Source organism: Ciconia boyciana, chromosome 10 (genome assembly GCF_034638445.1).
Source record: "Ciconia boyciana chromosome 10, ASM3463844v1, whole genome shotgun sequence".
In the NCBI taxonomy this organism is placed as follows: Eukaryota; Metazoa; Chordata; class Aves; order Ciconiiformes; family Ciconiidae; genus Ciconia; species Ciconia boyciana.
In genome coordinates, this window is record NC_132943.1 from 41,010,138 (window position 1) to 41,034,760 (window position 24,623).

General features: G+C 45.1%; 2 protein-coding genes across 2 annotated transcripts in view; one reads left to right on the forward strand and one right to left on the reverse strand.

Annotated features, from left to right (window-relative positions):
* The window catches only part of ABCA12 (ATP binding cassette subfamily A member 12), a 117,562-nt gene extending 116,696 nt beyond the window's left edge, over positions 1–866 (reverse strand). Inside the window, exon 1 of the mRNA XM_072874057.1 lies at positions 839–866. The gene's annotated coding sequence lies outside the window, so the exon portion shown is untranslated. The remainder of the gene's footprint in view (positions 1–838) is intronic.
* Positions 324–24,623, forward strand: ATIC (5-aminoimidazole-4-carboxamide ribonucleotide formyltransferase/IMP cyclohydrolase). The gene is made up of 16 exons (XM_072874062.1): positions 324–474; positions 1,199–1,325; positions 3,098–3,174; positions 4,240–4,306; positions 6,654–6,742; positions 8,083–8,234; positions 8,397–8,553; positions 10,258–10,383; positions 10,552–10,659; positions 11,918–12,003; positions 13,234–13,323; positions 14,981–15,109; positions 16,091–16,183; positions 21,939–22,121; positions 23,628–23,783; positions 24,276–24,623. The coding sequence occupies exons 1-16, from the start codon at positions 453–455 to the stop codon at positions 24,393–24,395; spliced, it is 1,782 nt and encodes a 593-aa protein (XP_072730163.1). The 5' UTR covers positions 324–452; the 3' UTR covers positions 24,396–24,623.

The following is a 24,623-nucleotide window of genomic DNA, read 5'->3' on the forward strand; positions in this document are numbered from 1 at the left end:
ACACGCACAGCGTGTGCGGTGCACGTGTGTGTGTGCACATACGTGCACTGCACGTCCACGTGCGCAGCGCACACGCGCGCGCTCCACACGCAACACACGCGTTGCACACAGAGCACTTCCGACAACGGGGCATCCCCATCTTCTCTGGGCACCGCACACCCAGCCTTGCCCACTGAACACACGTGTGCCTTCCACACGCACACACGTGGGCACTGCCGCCCACGCCGTGCGCACACCCACGCCCGCCGCTGGCACACGCACCACGTGCGTTGCACGCCCACGCTAGCACCCCGCCGCCTCCCCTCCATTCCCCGCCCCGGCCGGGCCGGCCCCTCAGGCTCCCGCCCCCGTGCAGCGGGCGCCCAAATCCCGCCGGGCCGCCGCCGCTCGCTCCTTTCCTCCCCGCCCTTCTGCCTCCCCGCCGCCCCCAGCGCGCACCCACCGACGGCGCCATGGCCGCCCGGCAGCAGCTCGGTAACGCGGGGGTGGCGAGGCCCCGGCAGCCCGGGGTGGGCTGCGACCGCCTGCCCGCTGTAGTGGCGGCGGCGACGACGACCGGTCGCGGCCCTTGGAGCCGCCTGGGGCGGGGGGGTGAGGGAGTGGAGGGGGGGGCTGCCCTCCCGCCAGGCCCCGAAATGGCCGTCGGGCGGGTGGGCCGGAGCCGCCGGGCCGAGGCGTATTTCCCGGCTGCCGGGTTCAGCTAAACGGGGCGGCCCCGGAAGGCGAGGGGCGGCTGGGTGCCGCTCGTCTCAGAGCGGGGCCGCCGCTTCCAACCCGGTAGTTCCGTGCACGGAGAGGGGGGGGAGCGGGCGCTTCTTTCCCTCCGGGCTGGTTATACCTTGGGTTCGATCCGAGCTGGGCGGCAGCCGGCGCTGTGTGAAAGAGGGGTTTAAACTCCCGGGGCGGGAAGAGAAGCGGGACCGACGGTGAGGGGATGTCCCGCCTTTTGTGCCCTGAGGCAGGGGCGGGAGAGCGGCAGCGCTGCCTCTTCCCGCCGGTGTCTCGCCTGAGGGGAGCTCCTCCGTTGTGGAGGTGGGGAAGCGTGAGGCACTGGTGGGCAGCTCCTCCCTCCCTTACCCGGTCACCTCACATCAGAGACGATTCCTAAGTTATAGAACTTTTAAAGGCTTAATCCTGTTGTTTTCTCTCTCTGTTCTACTTTAAAAACCAAAATATTTGTGCTCTTCCCACCTGTTAGCTTTACTCAGCGTGTCTGACAAGACCAGCCTGCTGGAATTTGCAAAGAGTCTGAATGCTCTTGGCCTGGGTTTAATTGCCTCTGGAGGAACAGCCAAATCCCTGAGAGATGCTGGCTTGCCTGTCAGGTACAAACACTTTCCTATACATCTCCACCAAAAATGCTCATTTGGGTCCTGAGGTTGCTTAAATTGTTTTCTCCATCTGTGAGCAAAAATGATTGAAAACTGGTCTGAAAGCAAGTCTTCCCTTCCCAAAAAAAAAAAAAACCAACCACCCCAAAAGCCTCAGAGCAAACTTCAGAACCTTCTTGGCCCGAAGTTGGTAGACTGAGGCCAAAGAGTGTTACTGTGCAGGTCAGCACACACAGAGATGTCAGGAGCGTTGTGCTCGAGATGATGCCTTGTCTGCCTCGAGCCAGCTTTTTTTCCTGTGAGACAACCACTTGTCTTGAAATTCATAATTGACCCTAGTGCTGCTCTTCACAGCCAGGTGAAAGCTGATCTTTGCCCGGTCCTGGGACAGGAAAGGTGACATGTGTCTGGAATATGTTGAAGCTCACTGCAGATCATTTGTCACAAATAATTTTGCCAGCATGATGGTCAGCTTTTTCAGACAGCTGCTGTTTGAGAAGGGGCATGTACAGTCACTGGCTGTTTTGGCCCATGATTCTGGGGAAATTTGTTTTAGTTTCTTCCATGCTGTGATTAAAAAACCAGCTCTGGCCAAATAAAAATTGTTTCCAGTGATGAAAAATCTGTCAATCATTTGGCAGGACAGGTGACTGTGACTCCTTTTGTGCTTCCAGTGAATGCAGTGATAGGCCCCTGAGACACATCAGCATGCATATACACTGCCTCCAGAGCTCCCTGTCCTCGCTGTTATCCAGCACTTGGTCATGTCTCTCCGACTTCCTTGCTTGGCTGTGCTATCAGTGAAGCTTGAAGCAAAGGGTGGTCACATTTCCCCTTCCCTCTGCAATTTATTGGTCCTTTACCATCATAAACAGTCACAGGGAGTGGTGAAACTTTAATGTTTTGGCTAAGCTGGGAAGAAGAGTACTGAGGTATTGCTTCTTTTGAGCATGGTCTTCCATTCTCTCTATAAACCATGTTGACTTGGGATTTGCTTATCTTGGTTATTTCAGTATATTTGAGAAGTAACCATGCTGCTTAGTTGTGACCCATGAACTTTGTTTCCTTTCATGGGAAAAGCAGTTGTTGCCTCTTTGCCATAAGAGGGGGGGTTGTAGTGAAATTTATACGATTTTTTGTTTTGGGTCACTTAGTAGAAAGCGGTGTCCTTTCTGTCTTCTGTCAGATGTAGCTTTTGCATAAGAGACAGATCAACATCTTGTGAAGAGTGAGAGAGGATTAAACGAACATTTTGGCTGTTTCTACTAATCCTTCTGTACCTAGCAGCATTTTGCTAACTAGCTGACAGATGCCAACCATAATAAAAATGGCCAGATCTATCTTAACATAGAATGCCTCATCTCAGAACTGCTTCCCAGCCCTCTGTAAGAAGGATGCATTCTAGTCTGTCACTCAGCATAGGTTTTTCCTAGCAGTTTAGTAATACACCTTCCATATGTTGTGTTCTTACTGAGATACAAGATACTGAAGTTTAGAGGAATCATGCAAGTGTTTTCTCTCTCTAAACTCCTCCTGTCATTGATGGAAGGTGGTGATTTTTTTTTTTTAACAGATGGACCGAAAGAAAGCTAAGTTTTTCCCCTCCTTGCTGCCTTCGAAATGCCTAGGTTTTAAATCTCCTTCCAGTAAAACCAACTTTCCCAGTAGATCGAAATTACTGCCCTGATGGAGATAATAAACATTCAACCTATAGATTAAGTCAGTATGGGACATCTATTATCATGCTGTGTTTTCTCGTTGAGCAGAGATGTTTCGGACCTGACAGGGTTCCCTGAAATGTTAGGTGGACGTGTGAAAACCCTTCATCCTGCAGTCCATGCTGGTATGTTTCTGCTAATATATTTTCAGTCTAAAAGATAAATCCATGGGCAGTGAGGGTGGAAAGAAGGGGTTGACAGATGTCTTTTTTAAGGGTTGTGTTGGAAGAACTGGGTAATGAAAACAGATTTGCTCTAGCAGCAGAAGGACAGCAGAAAAGCACGGGGTGGAGGAGTGCACGGTGGCTGAATTACTTCTGTTGCTATGCTGGCATCTATGCAGTTAGCAGAGCTTTTCTTCCTCAGGGCTACAAGTAACAGGGCTTCTTTGTATATGCCTTTGCACATTCTTTGCAGAGTCAATTTCAGACCTGTTCAGGCAGAGAGCTCCACTGAATTTAACCATTGGATGAAGGAACATGACAGCATAGATTTTAGTGGGTGATCTCTGCATGTCTGATCTTCCTTGGTGCCTCTTCAGCAAGGAGGATGTCTGGCAATTGGTCGATCTGCACATTAACCCATCTGCTTTTTCATCTCCTGTTACGGTGCTTGAGATCCCTCAGATGGAACCTGTTGCCCATCATACTTGAGGGCTGGAGACAATCATCTCCTCTGGCAACCTTGAACCCAGGATTGTGCTGTTGCTTACTCTGTGCCAGCCAGTCACCTGCATGTTTCTCCGAGCTCCTAGACCCAAGCCAGCCACCTATGCTGCTCAGCTAGAGGCACAGCGTCTTATGCTTCATAGGCTTTGAGTGTTGCTGGCTGATGAGCGGCAAGTGCCCTTTTCCTCTCCATGAGCTCCTTAATGACAGCTTTAGTGTTTTGAGGGTAGCAACTAAATGCTTATAAATGTTGCTGTTCAGCACTTGGAATGCTCTAGGATTTAGCATTGGGGGGAAAAAAACCCTGTTAGTATGGAATTTGAACAGCCAAAGAGTCAGTAAAATAGTATAGGGTAGAGGAGTAGGGGCTGAGAACTGTTGTCTGAAGTAGAATCAGAAAGTTTATGGCAGAAAATCTCCGAGGAAAAGAACAGTCTGGAGGAAGATGTTGAATTAAAAAAAAAATGTTTGTTGGTGATTTCGTTCTTTTTTTAATAAAGATGTACTGTTGTTTGTAACTAGGCATCTTGGCTCGCAATATTCCAGAAGATAATGCTGATATGAGCAAACAGGATTTCAGCCTTGTAAGGTAAATGTTGGGGGACATGATGCAATTCATCAGTAATCAAAAATGAACATTGGAGACCAGTCAACACCAGTGAATGGGAGCAGTAGGGATTGTAACATCTGCGCACCGGCAGATCTGCAATCTCCTTCCTTTTCCCTGTCAGGAGATAGTATGTTTTCAAAAATACCATTTTCTACAGATGCATCTTCATCATTTGTAGTAAGAGAAAACTAAACCAAGAAAGTTACATTGTGGTTTCCACAGGGAACAGAGGTTTTAATGTCTTCTGGCTATCTGGGAATTTTGACACTACATTTAGTCAATGTTGGACCACATTACACTTCTTGCAAAGTTGAATTCAGTACTTTTGAAGCTGGCACATCTCCCTTCAACTTGGCTCTGGGTGCCTGATCAGATGACAATTCCCAATTTTGAAATACTTAGTAAATATACCCTTTGATATTTGCATAATGTTTACTGAGTTTCAACACATAAATAAAGAGTAGCCATGAAAAGGGGGTCAGGAACATGCAGCATTTGTACAGACAGAAAACACACAGATAACAGACAGAAAACTTACTCCTAGAGCCATCATGGGAGCAAGTGAGCTGCAGCCAGAAATTGAAGTAACACAGTTTGCGCACTAATGTACCAAAGATTTTTTTCTGTTTTTGTTAGAATGTATTTACTCAGTACACTCCCACAGGGCAGTTTGGGACTATGTTTAACTAATTGGTTTTAACATCTAACTAGTGATTGTGAGTAACCAGTTCTATGTCAGTGGGTAGCTCCTGGTTTAGAAATGAATGGCTGAATTGAACATACTAAATTGTAGGTATAGGCAGGATGGGAGGTATAGTTTGACTGTGGTGATTGGGTCAGAATGCATCTTAGCTTTTAAAATCACTTTTAAAAACCGATGTGCCTAGGCTGGATGGATTTCCAGGCAGAATTTGAAAACCGGAAATTTAAAACCACAGGAATCCTCATAGACGGCTCACCAGTGGTGGCTCTTCAGAGTACTCTGCGTATTAAAGCAGGCTCTGCTGAATTGCAGGGGGAGTGACATGCCTTTACATCAGTGACTTATAGTGCACTTGCATCTGGAGTAATAATTTGGATTTGGGTTGTCTTACATAAAGTAGGAGATGATCCTCAGCAGGAGGGTCTTTGCATGGTTGCATAAAATTTACATACCCAAGTCAAGGTAGGAAACCTTGATATTTATTATCTTGATTTCCACAGATAAAAGCATTAGCACTGTTAAAGTCCAGATTCCTGATGGTTTGCAACAGGTCAGGAGTATGAATGTGTTGGGAGGGAGGGGGTGTTAGAAATAGGACAGACAATAAAAGGTATCATTGGAAAATTGGCGACATAGGGGGTTCTGAAAACCATACTGGAAGCTGATCATCCCTTCCACTTGAATTCATCACACAGTGTGGAAACAAAGCATATTAAAAGTTGGACCTAAGTGTATGCATCACAGCAATTCACTGCCAATACTGGGCATGCGTTGGGGTTCGATACCTTCATACATTCAGATCAAGAGAGTGAATTAATTCTCTTGGATTAAAAACATTGTTTGTGAAGGTCAAAACAGATACCTCCTTTTACTACAGTTCATGTGGCACTGATAGGATGGGACAGGGCAAGTTATAACTTCGTGCTTTCTGGAATACAGACTGCAGCTTCTTCCAGATCAGATCAAGAAACTAATTCCAGTAAGGTCCAGTCTTACTTTGAGAGGGGAAGTCAATTCTCCCACCTGCTTTCATGTGCCACAGAGGCTTTATGGGATCCAGGCTGCGTATTCAGGTTTCATATGCTGTTGGTATTTTAAAAGTCCGGAAGGTGATATGTAAGTCGTTTTCTGCTCTTAGAAAAGTTGTGGAAAATTAGACTGCTTATGCTTTGTTTGCAATGGACCTTGCTCTGGGTGGATACTCTTACGAAAGTTGACGGATGCCTATTTTCAGTACTGCTGAGAGCCCGCTTTGAAGTCCTTTGAAATGGCTCAAGTTGCGCACCAAAATCACTAAACGTTTAAACACAGGCCTATGTAATTTAAAGAAACTCTTCCTTTTAACTAACTTCTGTAAATTGTGGTTCTATCCACTGTAACATTGTTTAATGCACAGAGTTCAGTTAAATTGTATAATGTGTGTACTGTTTCACTTGGCCTTTGGCTGAACACCACTGACTCCTAAGTGTTTTGGAGAAAAAAGCCTTGGCTACAGGATTTTACATTGGTCCCTGATCTGAGAGGCAAGACCATAAAAACACTGGTGGTACCTTGTGCATTCCAAGCCCAAGTTAGCCTTTTTGTTTCTCATTCAGTAACCTTGCTTTTCCCCTCAATTCTCAGAGTCGTCGTGTGTAACCTCTACCCCTTTGTGAAGACTGTATCTTCTCCAGATGTAACTGTACAAGAGGCAGTGGAAAAGATTGATATTGGTAAGTTAAAGGGAGAACAAATCTATTCTCCAGGCAGACTTGATGGTTCTGGTCTCTAAGTGGTCTCAGGTCTTTTCCTTTTGTTTGGTGGCCTTGTACACCCATAAAGGAAGTCTGTTAAAGAGCGCAAGAGTTGCAAGGAGCAGACTGAAAGCATAGTTGAGTAAACCTCATTGCTTTTAAGCAGGCCTACAATTAAAATGGCAAGTAGCTGTTGTAACAGGCTGGCAAGCTGTGCACTGCCCAAAGGAAGAAGCCTGATGTACTGTAGAAGGCTGTGCTAGGAAAGGCCAGGTGGAGCATGCTTCCTACTGAAACAAGGAGAGCAGATTAAACCTCTTTTGCAGCCTCTGGCAGTGTAATAAAAAAAAAAACCATGAGCTTTGGAGAGAAAAAGCTGAACCACTGAAAGTGTTCTGGGGAGTGCTGAAAACTTCACTGCAGGAAGCTGTTACAAGGGAAGGGATTGGTCTGCATATGTGGGAGAATAGTTAGTACCTGAGTTTGGAAGCATGGACGCCTGTATCATCAGCAGTTTTGCTCTTCCTGCTAGTTATTAACCCCAAAAGACTTGCCGTTCCTTCACTGCAGCATCTCTGCTTGGCAGTTTGTGAACAGTACAGGCACAGTTTTGTGCCATGAGGTTGGATTGGGACTGAATTTTCTTGCAGTAGTTTAGTCCAAATGGTGCCCAGCAGAGCTCTCTATTAAATGTTTTATGGAGTGGTACTCACTCTGCATGTAGCAATGCCAGCCTCCGTTTCCTCTGCAACAGCCTAGTATCTTGTATGATTTAAAGTGTTGTAATAGCTGAGCAGAGTCAGATTTAAGGGAAAAGCGTGGCATTTTACCTTACACAGAGGACCTGGGCAGGATTCATTAATATTTGCAGAGAGATTTGGCAACCTCGTTTGCTTGGCAGTGTAGAAGTAAATCTTTCTCTAGACCCCTCCCTAGCCCAGTGTTGCAGAAGATGGCGCTTAAGCGGTATGTGGAGACAGCCATCCTCTTTCAGGATGTGGCTGTGCTGCTTGAAGGCTTTCTTGCCCCCGTTGCTCATCGCAGCCCATGCATGACCTGTTTTCTTGCCCCTGCAGCTCTCCCTGTATCTGCAAAGGCCAATCAATGTGCGCCTTCACCAGTGGATTGAGTCAAAGTCACCAGCCTTTTGTGTTTTGAAGAGCACTCTTACAGTCCCTTCTCCTTGCTGGAGAGAGGGGAGCACATTCATCTGGCACAAATGATCGATTGGTGCATGTCCCTTCTTGGCCTCAGATGTGGCTCTTTATTATGCCATGTCCAGAAGGGAAGTGCTTCATGCCTCCATCCTTCTCTTGCAGGAGGAGTTGCCTTGCTGCGGGCAGCTGCCAAGAACCATGCTCGCGTGACAGTTGTGTGTGACCCTGCAGACTACTCTGCAGTAGCTAAAGAGATGATGACATCAAGGGACAAAGACACCTCCGTGGAAACCAGGCGTCACCTTGCACTGAAGGTTGGTCATGTTTGCTTGCAGTGAAGGGCTAGGCCAGACTCGTTTGCCTTTTGTTTGTTCCCCTCTTTAAACACCAAACCCTTTGTAAGTTTGTTGTGTGGAAGGAAGTAAGTTGCTGTGTGGAAGGAAGTTAGTGACAGGTGTCCCCCATTCTGTCCTCAGGCTTTCACCCACACTGCTCAGTATGATGCAGCCATCTCTGACTACTTCAGGAAAGAGTACAGCAAGGGGGTGTCCCAGCTGCCCCTGAGGTATGGCATGAATCCTCACCAGAGTCCTGCGCAGCTCTACACGATGAGATCCAAACTTCCCCTGACAGGTGAGGCCTAGGCCATGCTGGCCAAAAGGGAGCTCTGGGATAGCTAGGAAAGGAGATGGTTGGGCATGTCTTCCAGTTGTCTTTAAAACTGAAATACCATCTTGTACCTTAGTCCAAGGGATGGCCAGCAGTGCCTTAACAACTGCTTTATGACCGAGTGGCACTAGCTTTGCAATGAAAAGGTTGAGCTGTGTGAGACAGAAAAGCTTGTCTGCTGACCCCACAAGACTTACTGTAGCTCCACATTCTCTGTTGGTGTAAGATTGTGTGTCCACACTGAAGACACTTTGAGCGGATTTATGTGGTGCATCTTCTGCTTGACATCAGATCCAGATTTTGCAAAGGAAAACCTTGTTATCCTTTTAAGATGCTTTGCTCCTTTCCATTTTTCTTATTTAGTATCTTCCCAATCTTTTTGTGTCGCCATTTACTCTGTCTGGAAACCAAGCTGTTCTCTACATTTGAATGGGTTTTGTTTTGTTTTTTTTTTCTTTCTTTCTTTGATGGTTTTGAGGAGAGGTTTATTACCTTAGTTTTCTAGAACGCTGCTTCTGCTAATGGTGGCAGAGGGAAGGGATACTAGTCTCACAAGAGTTTGGGACAGGTCTGGTGTCTCTCTGCTATTTTACAGGGTCTGCCACTCATCACAGCATTGCTGCAGTGAGGGAACCCGCTGTTTTGGAGAGAAAGTCTGGCTACTCTTGTTCTTGAGATTACTTTTAATGTTGGTGAAAACCAGCTCTGCCTTGTGTGCAGGCATTGTCCTGTTGAACAGACAATGAAGCTTTGTGTTGCAGAATTTCCTTATTTCAGTTCTGGGATTTCATAGGAAGCTTTCCCACACCTGCTCTGGGAGTTGATTTGCTTGCAAGTCTGCCTCCCAGTATGGCAGCAGAACAACACTGTGTTCACTTGTTCTGGCCATGGACCATTGCTAAAATGATCTTTTCCTCCTATCTCCTGAAATGCTCACAGTCCTGCGATGTCAGTATGAGCAGTTCTTCTTGCAGGGCCAGGGCAAAAGGTTTTGAGAGCAGACTTGAATGACCTTTGCTCTTGCCATGAATATCTGATGAAAGGACCAGATGAAGCATTTTGCTAAAAGCTTGCCCTAAATTTCATGGGTGTGAGTGGTTCTGTTGACATCAGCTAGAGACAACATGTGCTTAAAGTTTGGCTAGTGCTAGACTACTTTGTTGAATCAGAGCCATAGTCACTATGTGAAATTTATTTCCTAGATTTGTAAATAAATGTACCTGCTAGGGAGCAGGGGATGTGCTTTTTGTGTTCTTCCCTGACAGCACTGCCTATGCACCTTGGTCAAAATCAAGGTCTGGTAGACTCCCTCAAAGAGATGGCTCTTGTTCCAAATGCCTGCCAGTTGAAGAACTCAACATAAGGGGGAATGTTCTTTTTTTGTTCCCCTTTCACAAGAGGGGAGGTGCACGGGGTCAGTGTGTGTCTTCCTTCTGGTAGGGAAGAGAATTGTATTGGCTTCTCCTGAGTCTCAAGCCTGTGCATTCCTCGCAAATCACTGAAGCTTTTCAGGGCACTTAACCTTGCTGAGGAGCCCGGGTCATTTAACAAGAACAATTTCTAGTGATTTCAATTCTTGGTGGGAGAAATCTCTTCTTCTAGCTGTCCAGACTCTGGGGAGCAGACTCTGCCTGCTTTAATGTGTCTACTTGTGTGCTATGTTTGCAGTGGTGAATGGCTCTCCAGGGTTTATCAACCTGTGTGATGCTCTCAATGCCTGGCAGCTGGTGAAGGAACTCAAGCAGGCATTAGGCATTCCTGCTGCAGCCTCCTTCAAACATGTCAGTCCTGCAGGTGGGTGGCTCCTTGTTGCCATGCTTTTCTCTTTGAACAGACTATGACTTTTGGCAGGCCCTACCAGTGGTGTATCTGTGTCCCTTACCCTGGCAGTTTGGGGAGGTCCCGGGGCAGGGACCAGCGAGAGGTTCTGGTCTGAGTGCCCTGGCTTTTATTTCCCACTAGGTGCTGCTGTTGGAATACCTCTTAGCGAAGAGGAGGCGCAAGTCTGCATGGTGCATGACTTCCACAAGACCTTAACGCCCTTAGCGTCCGCCTACGCACGAAGCAGAGGTGAGAAGCCCAGGAATAAACTAACATGTCCAAAGAGCTGAGCTTAATTCTCAGGACCTGAGCAGCATGCTTAGCACTTTGCAAGCTCTTCCCTTTGCACCGTACTCCTCTGTAGGGTTTTTTCTCCATAAGGATCTGACTGACTAAATGAACTGACTGCCTATCACAAATTGCTCTCCAAGTGAGCAGACCGTGTATATTGTTTCAAAGAGGCTAAAAACATTCTGGATTGTTCCTTGATGTATATAGAAGACCTGTATTTTTTAATTTAAGTGTGTGAGCAGATAGATAGATATATATACACGCACATATATACATGTGGGGTTTTGGCTAAAGGATGGATAAACAAACAGCTGTGCTGGTAGCACACAGCCTTCCACTATGTATGGGGTACTCAGGAACTTGAGTAGAAATGTTTCTGCCTGGTATTTGGTGGGTGATTTTTTTTTTAATGTTTTGTACTTCAAAGCTCACAAAAAAGCTGAAAATAAGTAAATAAAAATAGCTTCTTCTTCTTAGCTGAGCTACTTTGCTAATTCTCTCATTTTCCATGGCATTCCTAGAAAATCTGCACAGATTATGGAAAACAAAGCAAACTTACTTGATAAGGGGCACACTGGCTTGGGTTCTTTTTTCCACCGCTTTAGGGACCACCTTTGAACATTGCCCTCAGAAAACTATTGGATGATTGGTAGAAAAACAAACATTTAGAATGGCAGGGACAGAAGAATTGACCTTGCTAAGTAGTAGAGCATCCGTGGTGGGAGCTGAGTTCACCTTGGCTATGCCATTAAATATAGAGAATATTTATTTAAAAAAAAAAAAAAATTGCCTTTAGCTATATTTCTAGATCTGTTTTCTTGCAGGAAAAGCCAGATTGGAGTATAGGCATCTAAAAGCTTTCCTCTTTTTCCAACTGTCTCCCATCTAAAATCTTTCTGTATGATCCTTGCCTCTCCTTGTCCTCTTGCCACCATGGCTACAGCAGAGCTGCTTGCGGTAATGGAGGTAGTCATGACAGAGTTAGAGCTTTGACAAATGCAGTGAAGAAGGAAGAATATCTGAACTATGGGGATATGTAAAGGTGCATGTGTTTGAGGTAGGACTTTTCATCCTTGTTGCTCTTATATGGCCTATTTTTTTTTTTCTGTGGTAATAAATTATTAGCTCTCATGGAAATTGATTGGTTTGTAGGAGCAAAGACTTTTCTTTGTATTATGCCATACTTTGATAAGTTACTAAAAATACGATTTTGCAGGTGCTGATAGGATGTCTTCATTTGGTGACTTCATTGCCCTGTCTGATATCTGTGATGTGGCTACTGCCAAGATTATTTCCAGAGAGGTTAGTTAAACAGCAGCAAATCATTCGAGTGTAAAAAGGAGAATCACGCTAGATGGAGTCATTGGTTTGTAGCAGCCATTCTGTTTGAATTTGACCCATTTTACTGAAGACTATTTATTGGCTCATTTGTGTAATTCGGTTTCTGGAGTGCAGAATTTACACCTATCTTTTGATGCATTTTTCCTCCTACCAGTTAAAACCTGGCTGTGTGGGAGAGCCTGTGAAATAGCAGTGCTTGAAATGCTGCTTTCCAAGAGACGATTACAAACCTCTGCTTCAGAGTAGGCCTCTGGAAATGAACCCTGATTATGCTGTCACAAGTATCTGGTTGAACGGCTGTAATCGGAACAATAGAGGACCGGAGAGCTGATGGCCAGCCTCTTGCCCGAGGCAGGAATGTGGATGTAGATTGCTACCTGCCAGTTGATACAAGTTATGTGTAGGCTCAGCCACTTTCCACGCTGCACTTTTAACTTTGCTGGATTCAACGTTAACTCCATAGCTGACTGCATTGCACAAGTCACTAGTTTAAATACAGAGTTAAACAACTGGGAGTTAATGATTTATCAAACACGTTCATCCCATAGGTTGCTTACAATTTTTTTAAGAGGGGGAAGGCACAATGCAAAGGGCTGTCTTGTATGTTGGAGACTTCTTTTCAAACGTAAGAGCATGTTTGACTGGTTTGTGAGGATAACATTTGGTATACTATGACTTAAAAACAAAAAACCCCCACCCACATTGTAGGATAAGAATGTGAAAGGTGTGTATCGCTTCACGGCACTGATGAATCTAAACTCTTCTCAGTTTCAATGCTGTTAACGGTTCTTTTGCCAACATTTTTGTCTCATCAGGAGTGTCACTGTTAAAATAAGGATGATTTTTAATTTTTTTTTTTTCCAGCCATGTTTACTGTTAAGGCTGAAAAGTGGGGGTGTTGTGCATGAGCTGTTTTCCCCGGAGGGGGATATTATTTATTAGTTATTTCTACTCAAAGTGATGGTGGGGTATTTTTTACTAACTCCCTCCAAGAGCTTATAGCGCTCTGCTGTTTCCTGTTTCCACGACTGAAACCAATATTGTAATAGTGCCTTTAGTATTGTGTGGTACATATAGATGCGGAGCAGTGTGCCTTCAGTGCCCTTCAGGAAACGGCAGGTGGAGCTTTCAGTATTAGCCCCTCTTTTTTTTTTTTTTTCAAGTGGAAGCTGAAATCTGTGTGTGTTGCAGGTATCTGATGGTGTGGTAGCTCCTGGCTATGAGGAAGAAGCTCTCAAAATCCTTGCCAAAAAGAAGAATGGTGGTTACTGTGTCCTCCAGGTTTGGACTCCTGCTCCACTATAACCCTCTACTGCTTTCCCTGTACCTGCTTTTCACAGGCGTTAGTGTCCAAATAGCTGGGGGCTGATCCAGGTGCCCTGGCAGTGCATGGAAGCGTTTCCTCTGGGTCTTTGGGGATTCCTGTACGAGCTGGAATTCCACCAGCAGTGTTGTGGTCACGATTAGGCTATAGTCCTAGAGCAGAGTATTTTCATAATGCCTTCCTTGGCTTTCAAAGTGATGTGGATATAAAGTAATTAAATCTATGAACCAGCAAGAATACTTCAAAGAAACAGAATTTCTGGACTCTCTTTCCACTCTCTGCCAGCTTTCCTCTCACTTTTGCTGAATTTGTTTCTTCCCTGAATTCTTTTTATCTAAGATACAGTGCCTCAATGATGTTGAGTCTTGGCAGTGAGAAGCATGTGTAGTATATCACTGGGGGGAGCCTTGTCTGGGCATGTGGTATTTGTAGGGCGGTCTCTAATACAGTCAGTGATGAAGATAGCAGCACAGGCAGAGTTTGGACCTGGAATGATGCACCTTTACATACTGCAACCAGGATGCTTGTCAAGGAATATTACTATAGTGTGGTCAGGTTGCCTTTCTAGTTCCTGCAGTGATTGTTGGGACTTCAAAATCATCCAGTTTTGGTGAACATGCCAAATGGATTACATAATGCTGTCAGGGCAGGCAAACAGGTCCTATTTCTGCCTGACTCTGAGAGACAAACGAGCAGAGAACTTGACTATAACATTACAAAAAGAAAATCCAAGGCATAGCTGAAGCTGCAATTGTAGTGTTGCTACCAGGGGAGCTGTAGAAGATGGCTCAGGAGCTTCAGGCAAGAAGGAATGAAATTGCAGACAATCTTGGCAGCTGATTACCTCCTGAATTCAATTAGCTTTGCAAGGATGAGGTCGTATTGGTTTAGCCTGTATCTTCAGGGCCTGTCTGCGGAGGGATGCTAAGGAAAGTTGATCTGAACAAATTTAAATGGATTAGAGAAACCACATAAAGCGTGTGCACGCTCCTATTTAGAGCTGGTAGCCTTAATCCGGTTTACTTCATGTCTCAATAACCTGAACTGGGGCTACCCAGTTTCTAACTAAGCCCGTGCATGGGTAGACCTGAATGCAGTTTAACAGTTCCATTTAACTTTACCCCTTATGCTGGTGTAAATTAACTGTGCTGCATGCTTGTTGCGAGATGTGCCCCAAGAGAGTGCATCTCTGGAAAGAATCATGTTCACTGTTTTCTTTAATGTTGAAGAGGGTTGGGAGCTGTACCTTGAGACATGTATGAAGCAACTCAAAATATTTCTACCTTCCTGTGGAAGACTGGAAGACTCTTTGTGTGGATGGTTTTCCCTTTCTGTGAAAGACTAGAAGACGATTTTTGTGGCTTGCAACATGGACATTTGTATATAAACATCTACACTGCATTACCTCTCTTCACCCTGTAAATGTCACTTCGTGCCATTGAGACCTTGCTGCTTCAGTTAATTCCAATTACTTCTGATGATTTGACTTTGCTTTCTATAAAAAGTTCACTTCTTTTGGATTCTTTAGATAATGTGTTTTAACCTAAGCTATTACTGGACATTGGCTTTGAAGAGCTCTAGGAATCTTTCATTGGTCTATCGTTTGGCTTTTAGATGGATCCCCATTATGAGCCAGATGACAATGAGATTCGAACCCTCTATGGATTGCATCTCATGCAGAAGAGGAACAATGCAGTCATCGACCGGTCGTTGTTCAAGAACATTGTTACAAAGAATAAAAACGTAAGTGTCAGAAGATAAATGAGCTTAAAGATTGGTAGGATGAACTGGTGTGCTTTCATCAAGGAAGTCATCACTCTTTTATTTTAAGAGGACTTAAAATATTTTAATGAGATTTAACTGACTTTCAACAAAACAATGCAGGAGAACTCTCTGGACCAAATATACTTGGGTAAATCAGGGTAGTTTGCCTTTGTTTTGATTCCTTGCATAAATAAGAGGCGCTGGACCTTGCCCTTATCTCCAACTACCAAAATATTTGTATTTCTTATTTATAAGAAGCTACTGTGGGTAATTTCTTGTGGTGAGACAGCCATGTGCTAAGGATCCATTGTGATCTCATTCTGACTCACTGTTTACCTCTCCCTTTTGTGTAGAGTGTGTTGTATAAACCCTGGCCTTTCTGGTATTGCTCATCATTTAGAGTTCACATCATCAGAAAGTTATCAGTTATTTCTTTGTCTCTGATCTTGTTCTCATTAAAAAACAGATGTTAATGAGCACGTGATTAGTCACAGGCTCAGAAGCAAGTTCAGACATTGAGGTAATAAAAATCATTTTAATGAATTAGTAATGCAACAGACTTAAAAATAATACTTAATGCAGATATTGGGAGCTATTTTTGTTGCTGTGGGCCTGTGTGTACCTAAGCATGTGCTTAGCTTTTTGCCTATGAGCACATCTGACAACAGTGAGCAAATACAGATGACTTTGCAGGCTTAGGGCCAGTGATAGAGCCCTCTTGACCTGGTGATGTTGAGTCTTCTTCCTACAAGCTATGAGATTAGCTGCCAAACCAATCATTTACAGTTTTTAATCTAAAGAAAAATTGCTGGTAATTGAACAAGCCAGGATATTTTAGTTATCTTGTTTTCCCTCTCTGTGATACATTACTTGTGATGGCTTTGGGGGTTTGCAGATCACTAGCCAGTTGGCTAGTCATGGTTGTTAGGACGGGTCATTGACAGTGGTGTTTTGTTTCAGCTGCCCGAGTCTGCTGTCCGAGACCTGATTGTTGCCAGCATCGCTGTCAAATACACCCAGTCCAATTCGGTTTGCTACGCCAAGGATGGGCAGGTAACCAAATCAGACAGCTCTGTGGAGCATGCTTTCACAGCCAAGCTGGACAGAGAGTGCTTTTGTCAGGCCTGAGTTTTAAAATCATTTAGCATACAGGAAGCTATTAAACAGGTACAGCCGAACTGCCCTAGACAGTGCCATGCAGAACAGTAGCTAAACCTGTATTTCTCAAAATGCTGCTTCAAAACCTTGGTGTAATTTTTTTCATGGTAATGACAGGGCTGGCTCTTTCAATGATAGGGTTGGAAAAGCTCTTATGTGCTTCTGCAAGTCTGGCCTTGCGTCATTTCTTTCCAACTACTCTGTCCTTTCATACCATTTTTTGAGGGCACGTACATATATTGTAGTCTGTATAGAGCCTTAGGAAATGACAGTAGTTTTCACAGCTGGATTCTGACTGTCCAAATGGTTCTTGGTTTTATTTTCATTTTTTATATAAGAAAGATGGGATGTGCTTTCTTTTTTTCCCTTTGGGGCATTCTCCCTGATTTTTTTAAAAGCTGATGGATGTTGGGATTTACAGGGGCATTATCAAATGTGTAGTGGAGATATGAATCTTGAATTTAAAAAAAAAAAAATCCTTTCTTTCCACATTATCACTAGGTATTCAGCTTAAATCAGTTATCCAAAAGTTGTTGTAAATGTATTAAGAATTGTATTTTTGCCCAGCGGCTCATTCTCATAATGCTGCCGTTTAGCTGGTTCTCTGCTCTCCATGGTAACTTTTCCATAGGCCTGGATTATTTTAAAAAAATACAGAAGAAAAAGACAAAGAATGTTTTTGATCTTGAGCTTTGGTACATCATAAATCAGCAAAATGGATCAGTGTGCCCTACAGGTACAGACCGCGAATGAACTGCAATGCTGTCCTTTTTGCATTGGTACTCATCTGCATTTGACAGATTGTTGTTACAGCCTGAAAACATTGCAATGCTGTGTCTCAGTACTTGCTGGGGTCATGTGCTGTATGGTTCTTGAAAACATGTCTCTGGAGATCTGGCATTTTTCTTTTACTCGGCTTTGGGGCTTTTTTCCTTGCTTTTTAAATGGTTCTCTGTCCTCAAGAGTGTTAGTTCTCGTAGCCCCAGAACAAAGGTGTCACTATCTTTGCTGCTTTACAGCAACAATTTCCCCAGTGCTTTTGCAAGTCTGGACTTAACGTGGTGCTGCAGATGTTTCTGAAATGTGTGTGGTAATGCATGTACCATATGGAAGGGAGAAGGCATGAGGGAGGAGTGAAAAGCAGTGTGGGCAGGCAGGGATTTAACTAGCCTGGCTTCAGTGATGTTTTGCATATTTGCAGGCATATAATTTAATCAAATATAAATGTGCTTTGTCTTGGTTTGTTGTATATGTGACAGGGAAGGTCAAGATCAGAGGTCTGTGTGCTGCACTAAGAAACGAGTGACTTTTTTAACAGTAAAGATCAGCAGCCATTACAATCACTTACTCAAGGAGGTGGTGAATCTGTGTTGGGTTCTTCAAATCAAAGCTTAATGTCTTCCTAAAGAGACTCATTACAGCCCAAATGCAGAAACAGCAGTGTGGCATGCTATAGGTAGTGATGGAGGAGCTCAGGTAGGAGCTCCCTTCTGGTTTTAAAACCTCTAAAAGCTTCCTGAGACTGTTAACTATTGAGGCTGTTGTTCTTAAGGTGCAGATGGGGAAGGAAATAAGGTCCACTGAAACCCAGTCTTACTAAGATAGTGATTGGCTTAGATTCTCCTTGGTGATGCTGTGCAGAACTAACTCCGGTCATATCACCTACCAAGACATAACATCAGATGTGTACAGGAGTATTTGGGTGCAAATCAAAAAATAGCACAAATCAAGAACCAGGGATGGAAAGTAACTTCCAGGTTGTTACACTTAAAATGCTTTTCCAGGATCTGACTTGGTTTGGGTTACATGAGCCAAGCCTAGGAAGTCCAGCTTTCTCTCAGTTCCATTGCTTTTGGTTTTCCAAGGGTTACTTCAGCCTCACAGCATCCCTGTTGCCTAGCAAAACTCTTGTGTATCAGACATCCAGAAGGCTTTTGACAGCTTGGCTTCGTTGGGTTTGTGAGTGGATTGGCTGCTCCAGCAAGGGCTGGTGCTTGTGTTAATAAGTTCTAGGAAAGCATAGAGTAGGAGGAAGCATTTATGGACTTGGGTGTCACTTAATTTGCAGGAAGCCGGCTGCCACTAATGGCAATAAACACTTTCACTTGTTTCGTCTGACTTTCAGCACCAGCGAAGCCAGTCTGTAAAATGCTGATTTACACTTTCTTTAATGATACCGTCATGTTTTAAATTAGCAATTTAAAGTTATTCTCTTTCTTTATTCTCTGCACAGCAGGATAAAACAAACCTGTTAATTTACCTTACTGTTTTCCACCGATGGTGCAGACATTTGTCAGTAACTTCATTGTTTGTTTGTCTTCCCAATTGTGAAATCCTTTATTTCATTTTTATAATTCCAAATGTATTTAGGGTTTCTGTTTTCACTCATTATTCAGGGTAAATCTGAGTAAATCCAGGCCAATCTGGATCACTTTGCAAGGATCCTTTGGGCATTATCCATCTCATCCACTCCGTGCTTTTGCACAGTATTCCAGCTACGGGGCATGTTTGGCTCTCCTGCGAGCCAAAGTGTTTTGGTCAAGTAGTTCTCAATTTTCACCCAAGCTTTTTTTTATTAAGTGATTTTTCTCCTCACCCTGTATTGCTGTCTCCTTTCACTCCTCACACTTAATAGGCTCTGCTTAAGCACTTTTTGATTCCCAGCAGATTAAACTCTGAAAGAAACATAATTAATTTTTGTGTAGAAAATAGAGGGGGGAGGATTCCTTTGTGGAAGATTTTGAGGTTTCAGCTGTGTTTTCGTATGGGAGAAAGCCAACATTTGAGGAAGGGAGAGATGAGGTGTAGGAAGAAGGATTTTCACTTCACACAAAGTGAAAAAGGCAGACAATAGGTACATTCAGACAGACCAGCGTGAAGAGAGATTCAGGTACAAGTCTATAGTTTGCATTAAGCAGAAGCTCAACCTTCTGATTTCTCCTCTTTAGACCAGAAATTCCAGACTAGACTGAAGAAATCTTCCTCAGCAATGTTGCCTCAAAAGACATTTTTCTACAAAAAAGGGTTTCACTTTCCCTGGATCACCATTTTCCAGTGAAGCGCATCTTACCAGCATGTTCTTCCCAGGCTGTAACTGTGAACTTCCTTCTAGAACAACATGGGCTCATCAGAAGGAGGCACAGAGAAGCAGCTTTTATATTCTCTTGCCTGTTAAGCTGTTATAAAAACAGTTCCATGTGTTGCAGATAATATCTCTGTAGATTTGGGGATGCCTATGAAGACTTCACAGGATACATCACTTTGTTTAACTGAAGAACAAAGTTCCTGCCATTTCGGAGTTGTTGAATAGGAGCCAAAGTTCAGTTATGCATCTTTTGGCAGAACTTAGGTCACAAAAAATGTAAAATATTTTGAGTAGCTCATAGAGAAAAGGAAAACGCTCTTGAGAAGGGTACTTGGGTGCTGACAGGTAGGAGAACTTGATTGCTAATGCGTGCCCGTGAAGGAGCTCTGTGTGTTCAGGGCTGCATTGGCCTGGAAACACTTTCTCCAGTACTGTTGCCCTTGCTGGCTGAAGGCCAGGGCTTGCAGCAGACGAGCCAGTGCCATCACAGGAGTGCAAGGCCACAGCTCACAAGTATGTGATGAAGATGAGGCACCATTCTGGCTGGGAAAGGGCAGAGAGGACACTGCAATTCTGGCACATGACTATTTTAAGTCCTTTCCTTTGTCCAGGGAGAGAGGAAAAACCCCTGTGGAAGAGACTATATACCTACACGCAGCTGGCGTTGAGCTCCCTTGAGATGCAGGCTCCCCTGCAAGTCTGAAGGTTAAACAGGGTGGATGTGAGAGCAGAGGTTGGATGTCAGGAGTGTTTGTAGGGGGGAAGGTGTCACTAAGCCATGAGAAACTTTGCATCTATTTAGTATTTATGATAATACTAATATCCTTGTGGGTTTATTAAGCATTGATGACTTCAGTTATAGCTGAGAAGATGATATTAGATAGCAGCCCAAGTCTTTCATTTGCTCCTTGGGGGAATAGTATCCAGCAGCATGTTTTATGGTTCTGGTAAGAGGTGAAGTCACTGTGTCTTGATGAATGAGAAGACAAATGATTCATTCCTTTGAGGGCGGCCTTTGACTTAGAGCTTTACCATCTGTTTCAGTCTGAGCTGGAAACTCTGAGGCATTGGCCAGAACCACTAGCCTCAACACTGTCCCTGGAGCAGTCCCCCATGCGAACAGTCTGGTGAACAGTTCAGCTGTGGCTTCATAGGAGGAGGAAATTATGGGAGAGAGACTTGTTTTCCATCAGATCTCTGGTTTGAAATGGCAGGAGCTCTCTTTCGAAAGCACGACCCGCAGCTCTGAAAGCCAGGAAGAAAAGTTACCAGCCTGAGTTTGACAGCCACGGTGGCTAGGTCTGGCCTCTGTGTGCCTGGCATACTGTCATGGCAGAGGCAAAGCTGAGGGATAGCAGACAGCCTGGAGCCCAAGAGACCTCAGCTCAGTCCCTTGTGCCTGCCAGTTGTGACTGCAGGCAGACCGTATCTGCAGGTGTTGTTCTGCCAGCATCCGGTAATCAAGATGTCTCCAGCCACGTTCAGTTTTCAGTGGTGTCAGCACCTAAGCATTGCCTTTGTCACCAGCGCGAGTTTGCACCAGCCCAGAGAGGATGCAAGAGCTTGTTTGTGTTGCGCATTGAACTGTGACAAGTGGCTTGCAGGGTTACTTGACCACCAGACTCCAAAGAGTCTCTACCTATTTTAATCTATAGTGTACCTGAAAAAATTGACAGAGGTTGAATGTGTCTGATGAGAACTCCAAAGAAAGTGGTCCGAAAAAAACAAATGGAAACTGAGCGAATACCATATTTTCGTAGAAGCTTCCTTAAGGAAAACATCACCTTTTGGATTTTGCTTCCGGAAGCACTAGGTCTGTTTGATATCAAGCACAAGTGCTATTAAATAAGGTTAGCAGCAGCAATTTTTTAAAATCCTGGACTCTCCGGCGCAGATGGCAGAGTAGGAAATGTGTTGGTAGCTCCAGGGCCTTGATAATTCATGCGATGTAATGGTCCTGCTGGCCAGCCTTCCTGATTGAGCAGTGGATTGACTTTATTATCGGCCGTGACAGACAAACTGCCCTGTAATCTGCCACATATCACAGCTGATTTGTTCAAGCTGTGTATGCCTTGATCCCCAGGAAAGATTATGGTGTTTGGGTGACCCGGGCTCAGACTTTAATCCTCTAACCGAAGTGCCCTTTCCGAGAACAGGTGGGCAGCCTACCATCTCTTAGCAGTCACATTTGTTTCTACAACCAACAGGATTTTGTTTTGCTGTAAACAAAAGCCATAATGGCATCACTCTCCTGAGGTTAATGGTTTGACTCGGATGACTGGGGCTATGTTATTTAGAAGGACGAAAGAATGTAGTGTCCTCAGAGTGACTGTCAGCTCAGCGGAGCCATGGAAGTTAGCAGTGCAGAGAGCTGTCCCTGTAACCGATCTACAGGATTGGGGATGCAGGTATTTTCAAAGTTTTCCTTGCTAATTACCTACACTCTTTCTCTGCTTCAGTGAGGAGCAGCTAATTTGTCTTTCCTAATTGCTTGGCTAGAATGCAGCTCTGATTGTGATCTCTGTGCAGCAAGGCATGATTGTGCTTTGTATATATATGCTTCAGGTCATAGGTATTGGAGCTGGCCAGCAGTCCCGGATCCACTGCACGCGTCTGGCTGGTGACAAGGCGAACAACTGGTGGCTCCGGCACCACCCGCGTGTGCTCTCCATGAAGTTCAAAGCGGGTGTGAAGAGAGCAGAGATCTCCAACGCCATTGATCAGTATGTCACTGGGACCATTGGTGAGGTAAGGGCTGGCTGAAGGGTTTCCCTGCAGAGTCCAGCTTCTGTGAAACAAAGCTGGAACTACTGCTTGAAATATCAGCTGTGGGTGCTAGGACCTGGCAAGGCTTCCTGATACCTGGGCCTTTTCTCCTCCACCTCAGTTTTTCTTCCAGTCCCAGAAAAACCAAGTCCTTTCATAGCTCACTTCAGAGTTAGTCAGACTGTTCCCTCTGGCATAAAATGATGCCCTTACCATTTCCACCTTCTGCCTATACTGAGCTGTTTCTGTGCTGGCTCCATGCCAAGGAGACATTTGTAAGGACTCCATCAAGTCCTTAGAAAGGACAAAGTCTTAAAGTTGTAAGGACTTCAGGCAAGAGGGGGCTTGGTTGGTTACCACTTTTGAAACTGGTCAGCCTTTATAAAGGTAGTGATCTCTGTTAGGACAACAGATGCCAGCCACCTTTAGCTCCATGCAAGTCACTGAGTTCCCTTGGTGCCTCTGAAGGTCTGTAGCCAGCCAAAAGGAAGCTACAGATACGAGGATTCGGGTGGTTTGACTATGGCTTGAAATGTCCCTAGATATTCTCTACAAGAAGCCTCCATGCTGGCTGTCAAACTGTCAGAGCCAGAGGTGATGGGTGCACTTGCAGGATTTGGTCTTTACATAGTGCTTGAGCCTGGCTTGAGCTTTGTGCCTGGGTGTCAGTAACAGATGATCCCAAGGAGCTGGGGGATCAAGCGGCCAGGGCCCAGGATGGTGACTTCCCCGAGGTCATTTCACAGCCCCGTGGCAAAGCGTCCTGATTTGCCCCTCTGATACTGCACCCGCTGCCCCAGGTGCTGGAACCTGCCCTGCGCTTTGCTGTACAGCTCGGTTTCGTCTGATGGTTCCCCCCAGCAGTAAGGAAGGGTTAAAGCTACAGTTAATGTTTCAACTCTCGCTGCCGTGTCAGGGCAGCTGTCCTTCCCTTCTCGCACGGTGCTGTTTGCTTGTGTGGCATTTTGGATTCTCAGAATCCCTCTGACCTCCCTGTTACAAGCAATAGTGAGCAAGAAAATAGTATGCCCTTTTTAAGTATCGAAAGCCAAGAGCTGGCTTGGGGACCTCGTGAATCATCTCAGTGAACAGTTGCTTGTTTAAGGGGGTAAGAGCTGGAGCAGTTGCTGTTTCAGAGGGTGAATCATAAACCAAGCTGCTGTTTGTCATGTGTTAAGTCATCTACCAGATCCTGTTTGCATGTGCCGGCGTTTACACAGAGCAGCATACCGCAGGCAGGCCCAGGAGAGCATCTTGGAATTAAAGGAGGAATCCCTGAAGCCCTGGGGTGAGGAGGGGGAAGGAAAGGAGTTGAAAGGATGCAAAAAGAGCTGATGGTGGTAATGTGTTCCCACCACCACTTGGGATTTTAAAATCCCAACAGCAGAGCTGTTGGAGCAGAGCGCACAGCTGAGCTGGGTGTCGGAGGGACGCCATCATCTCTCATCCCGTGCTTTGGGGCTGAGCTGGCTCTTTTTGTTCTCGCAGGATGAAGACCTGGTGAAATGGCAGGCGATGTTTGAAGAGGTGCCTGCGCAGTTAACGGAAGCAGAGAAGAAGCAGTGGATTGCCAAGCTCACTGCTGTCTCTCTCAGCTCCGATGCATTCTTCCCTTTTAGGGATAACGTCGACAGAGCTAAACGGGTAAGGTCATGGTGGGGCCAGGATGTCAGGGTGACTCCAAGGAAATGTCTGCTCAGCCTGGGCTTTTCGTTTACATTTTGTGCGGACTGCTGAGGAATGCCTCTGCTCCGCACTGCTGGCTAGAAGAGCGCATCCTGGGAAGGATGTTTCTCATGGTTACTGGTCTCACATGGATAGTAATTATCCAGCCATTGCTCAGTTTGGTGATTTGGGATGAATAGAGGATTCAAGTTTATTAAACTGATTCAGAATATCAAGACAAGGCCTATTGCTTCCAGAGGAACCATTTTACACTTATTTCTGAGCTGTGGAGAGAACTGACTGCTCACATGAAGAGCTCCCCTGTGAATGGCTTTGGGCAATGGAAGCCTTTGTTTGTTCAGCGCTTAGTATGGTGGGATGTGGATGAAGGACTGGGGCTGCCAGCTCCTTGTCAGGGGGATTTTGGTTTTCCATCCTCTAATCCTTCCACTTATCTCTGTCTTTGTTCAGAGCGGAGTACAGTTCATCGCTGCCCCATCTGGCTCGGCTGCCGACGAGGTGGTGATCGAAGCTTGCAATGAGCTGGGGATAACTCTCATTCACACCAATCTTCGACTGTTTCATCACTGAGTTTGCTGTGGGCTGTTGTGGTCCCTCTTTGGTCACAGGCTCACCAGCAGCAGTGACTGGAATATCACCAGCTTAATTGGGAGGCACCTGCAGTCTGTGCTTAGCAAGCGTTTGTAAGATCTGTAAACGAGATCTTTCCCTGCGTTAACAGAGAATGAAGGTGCAAGAAGTTGGCCTCCAATGTAGAAAATAAGTCTCTTTGGCAAATAAACATACGGTTCTTAGCTA

Excerpts from the sequence above, each read along its gene's own strand:
- ATIC (XM_072874062.1), top strand. The coding sequence starts at position 453 with ATGGCCGCCCGGCAGCAGCTCG. Across the intron at positions 8,554-10,257 it reads ATCCAAACTTCCCCTGACAG|TGGTGAATGGCTCTCCAGGG; the intron begins GTGAGGCCTAGG and ends CTATGTTTGCAG. Across the intron at positions 10,384-10,551 it reads CAAACATGTCAGTCCTGCAG|GTGCTGCTGTTGGAATACCT; the intron begins GTGGGTGGCTCC and ends ATTTCCCACTAG.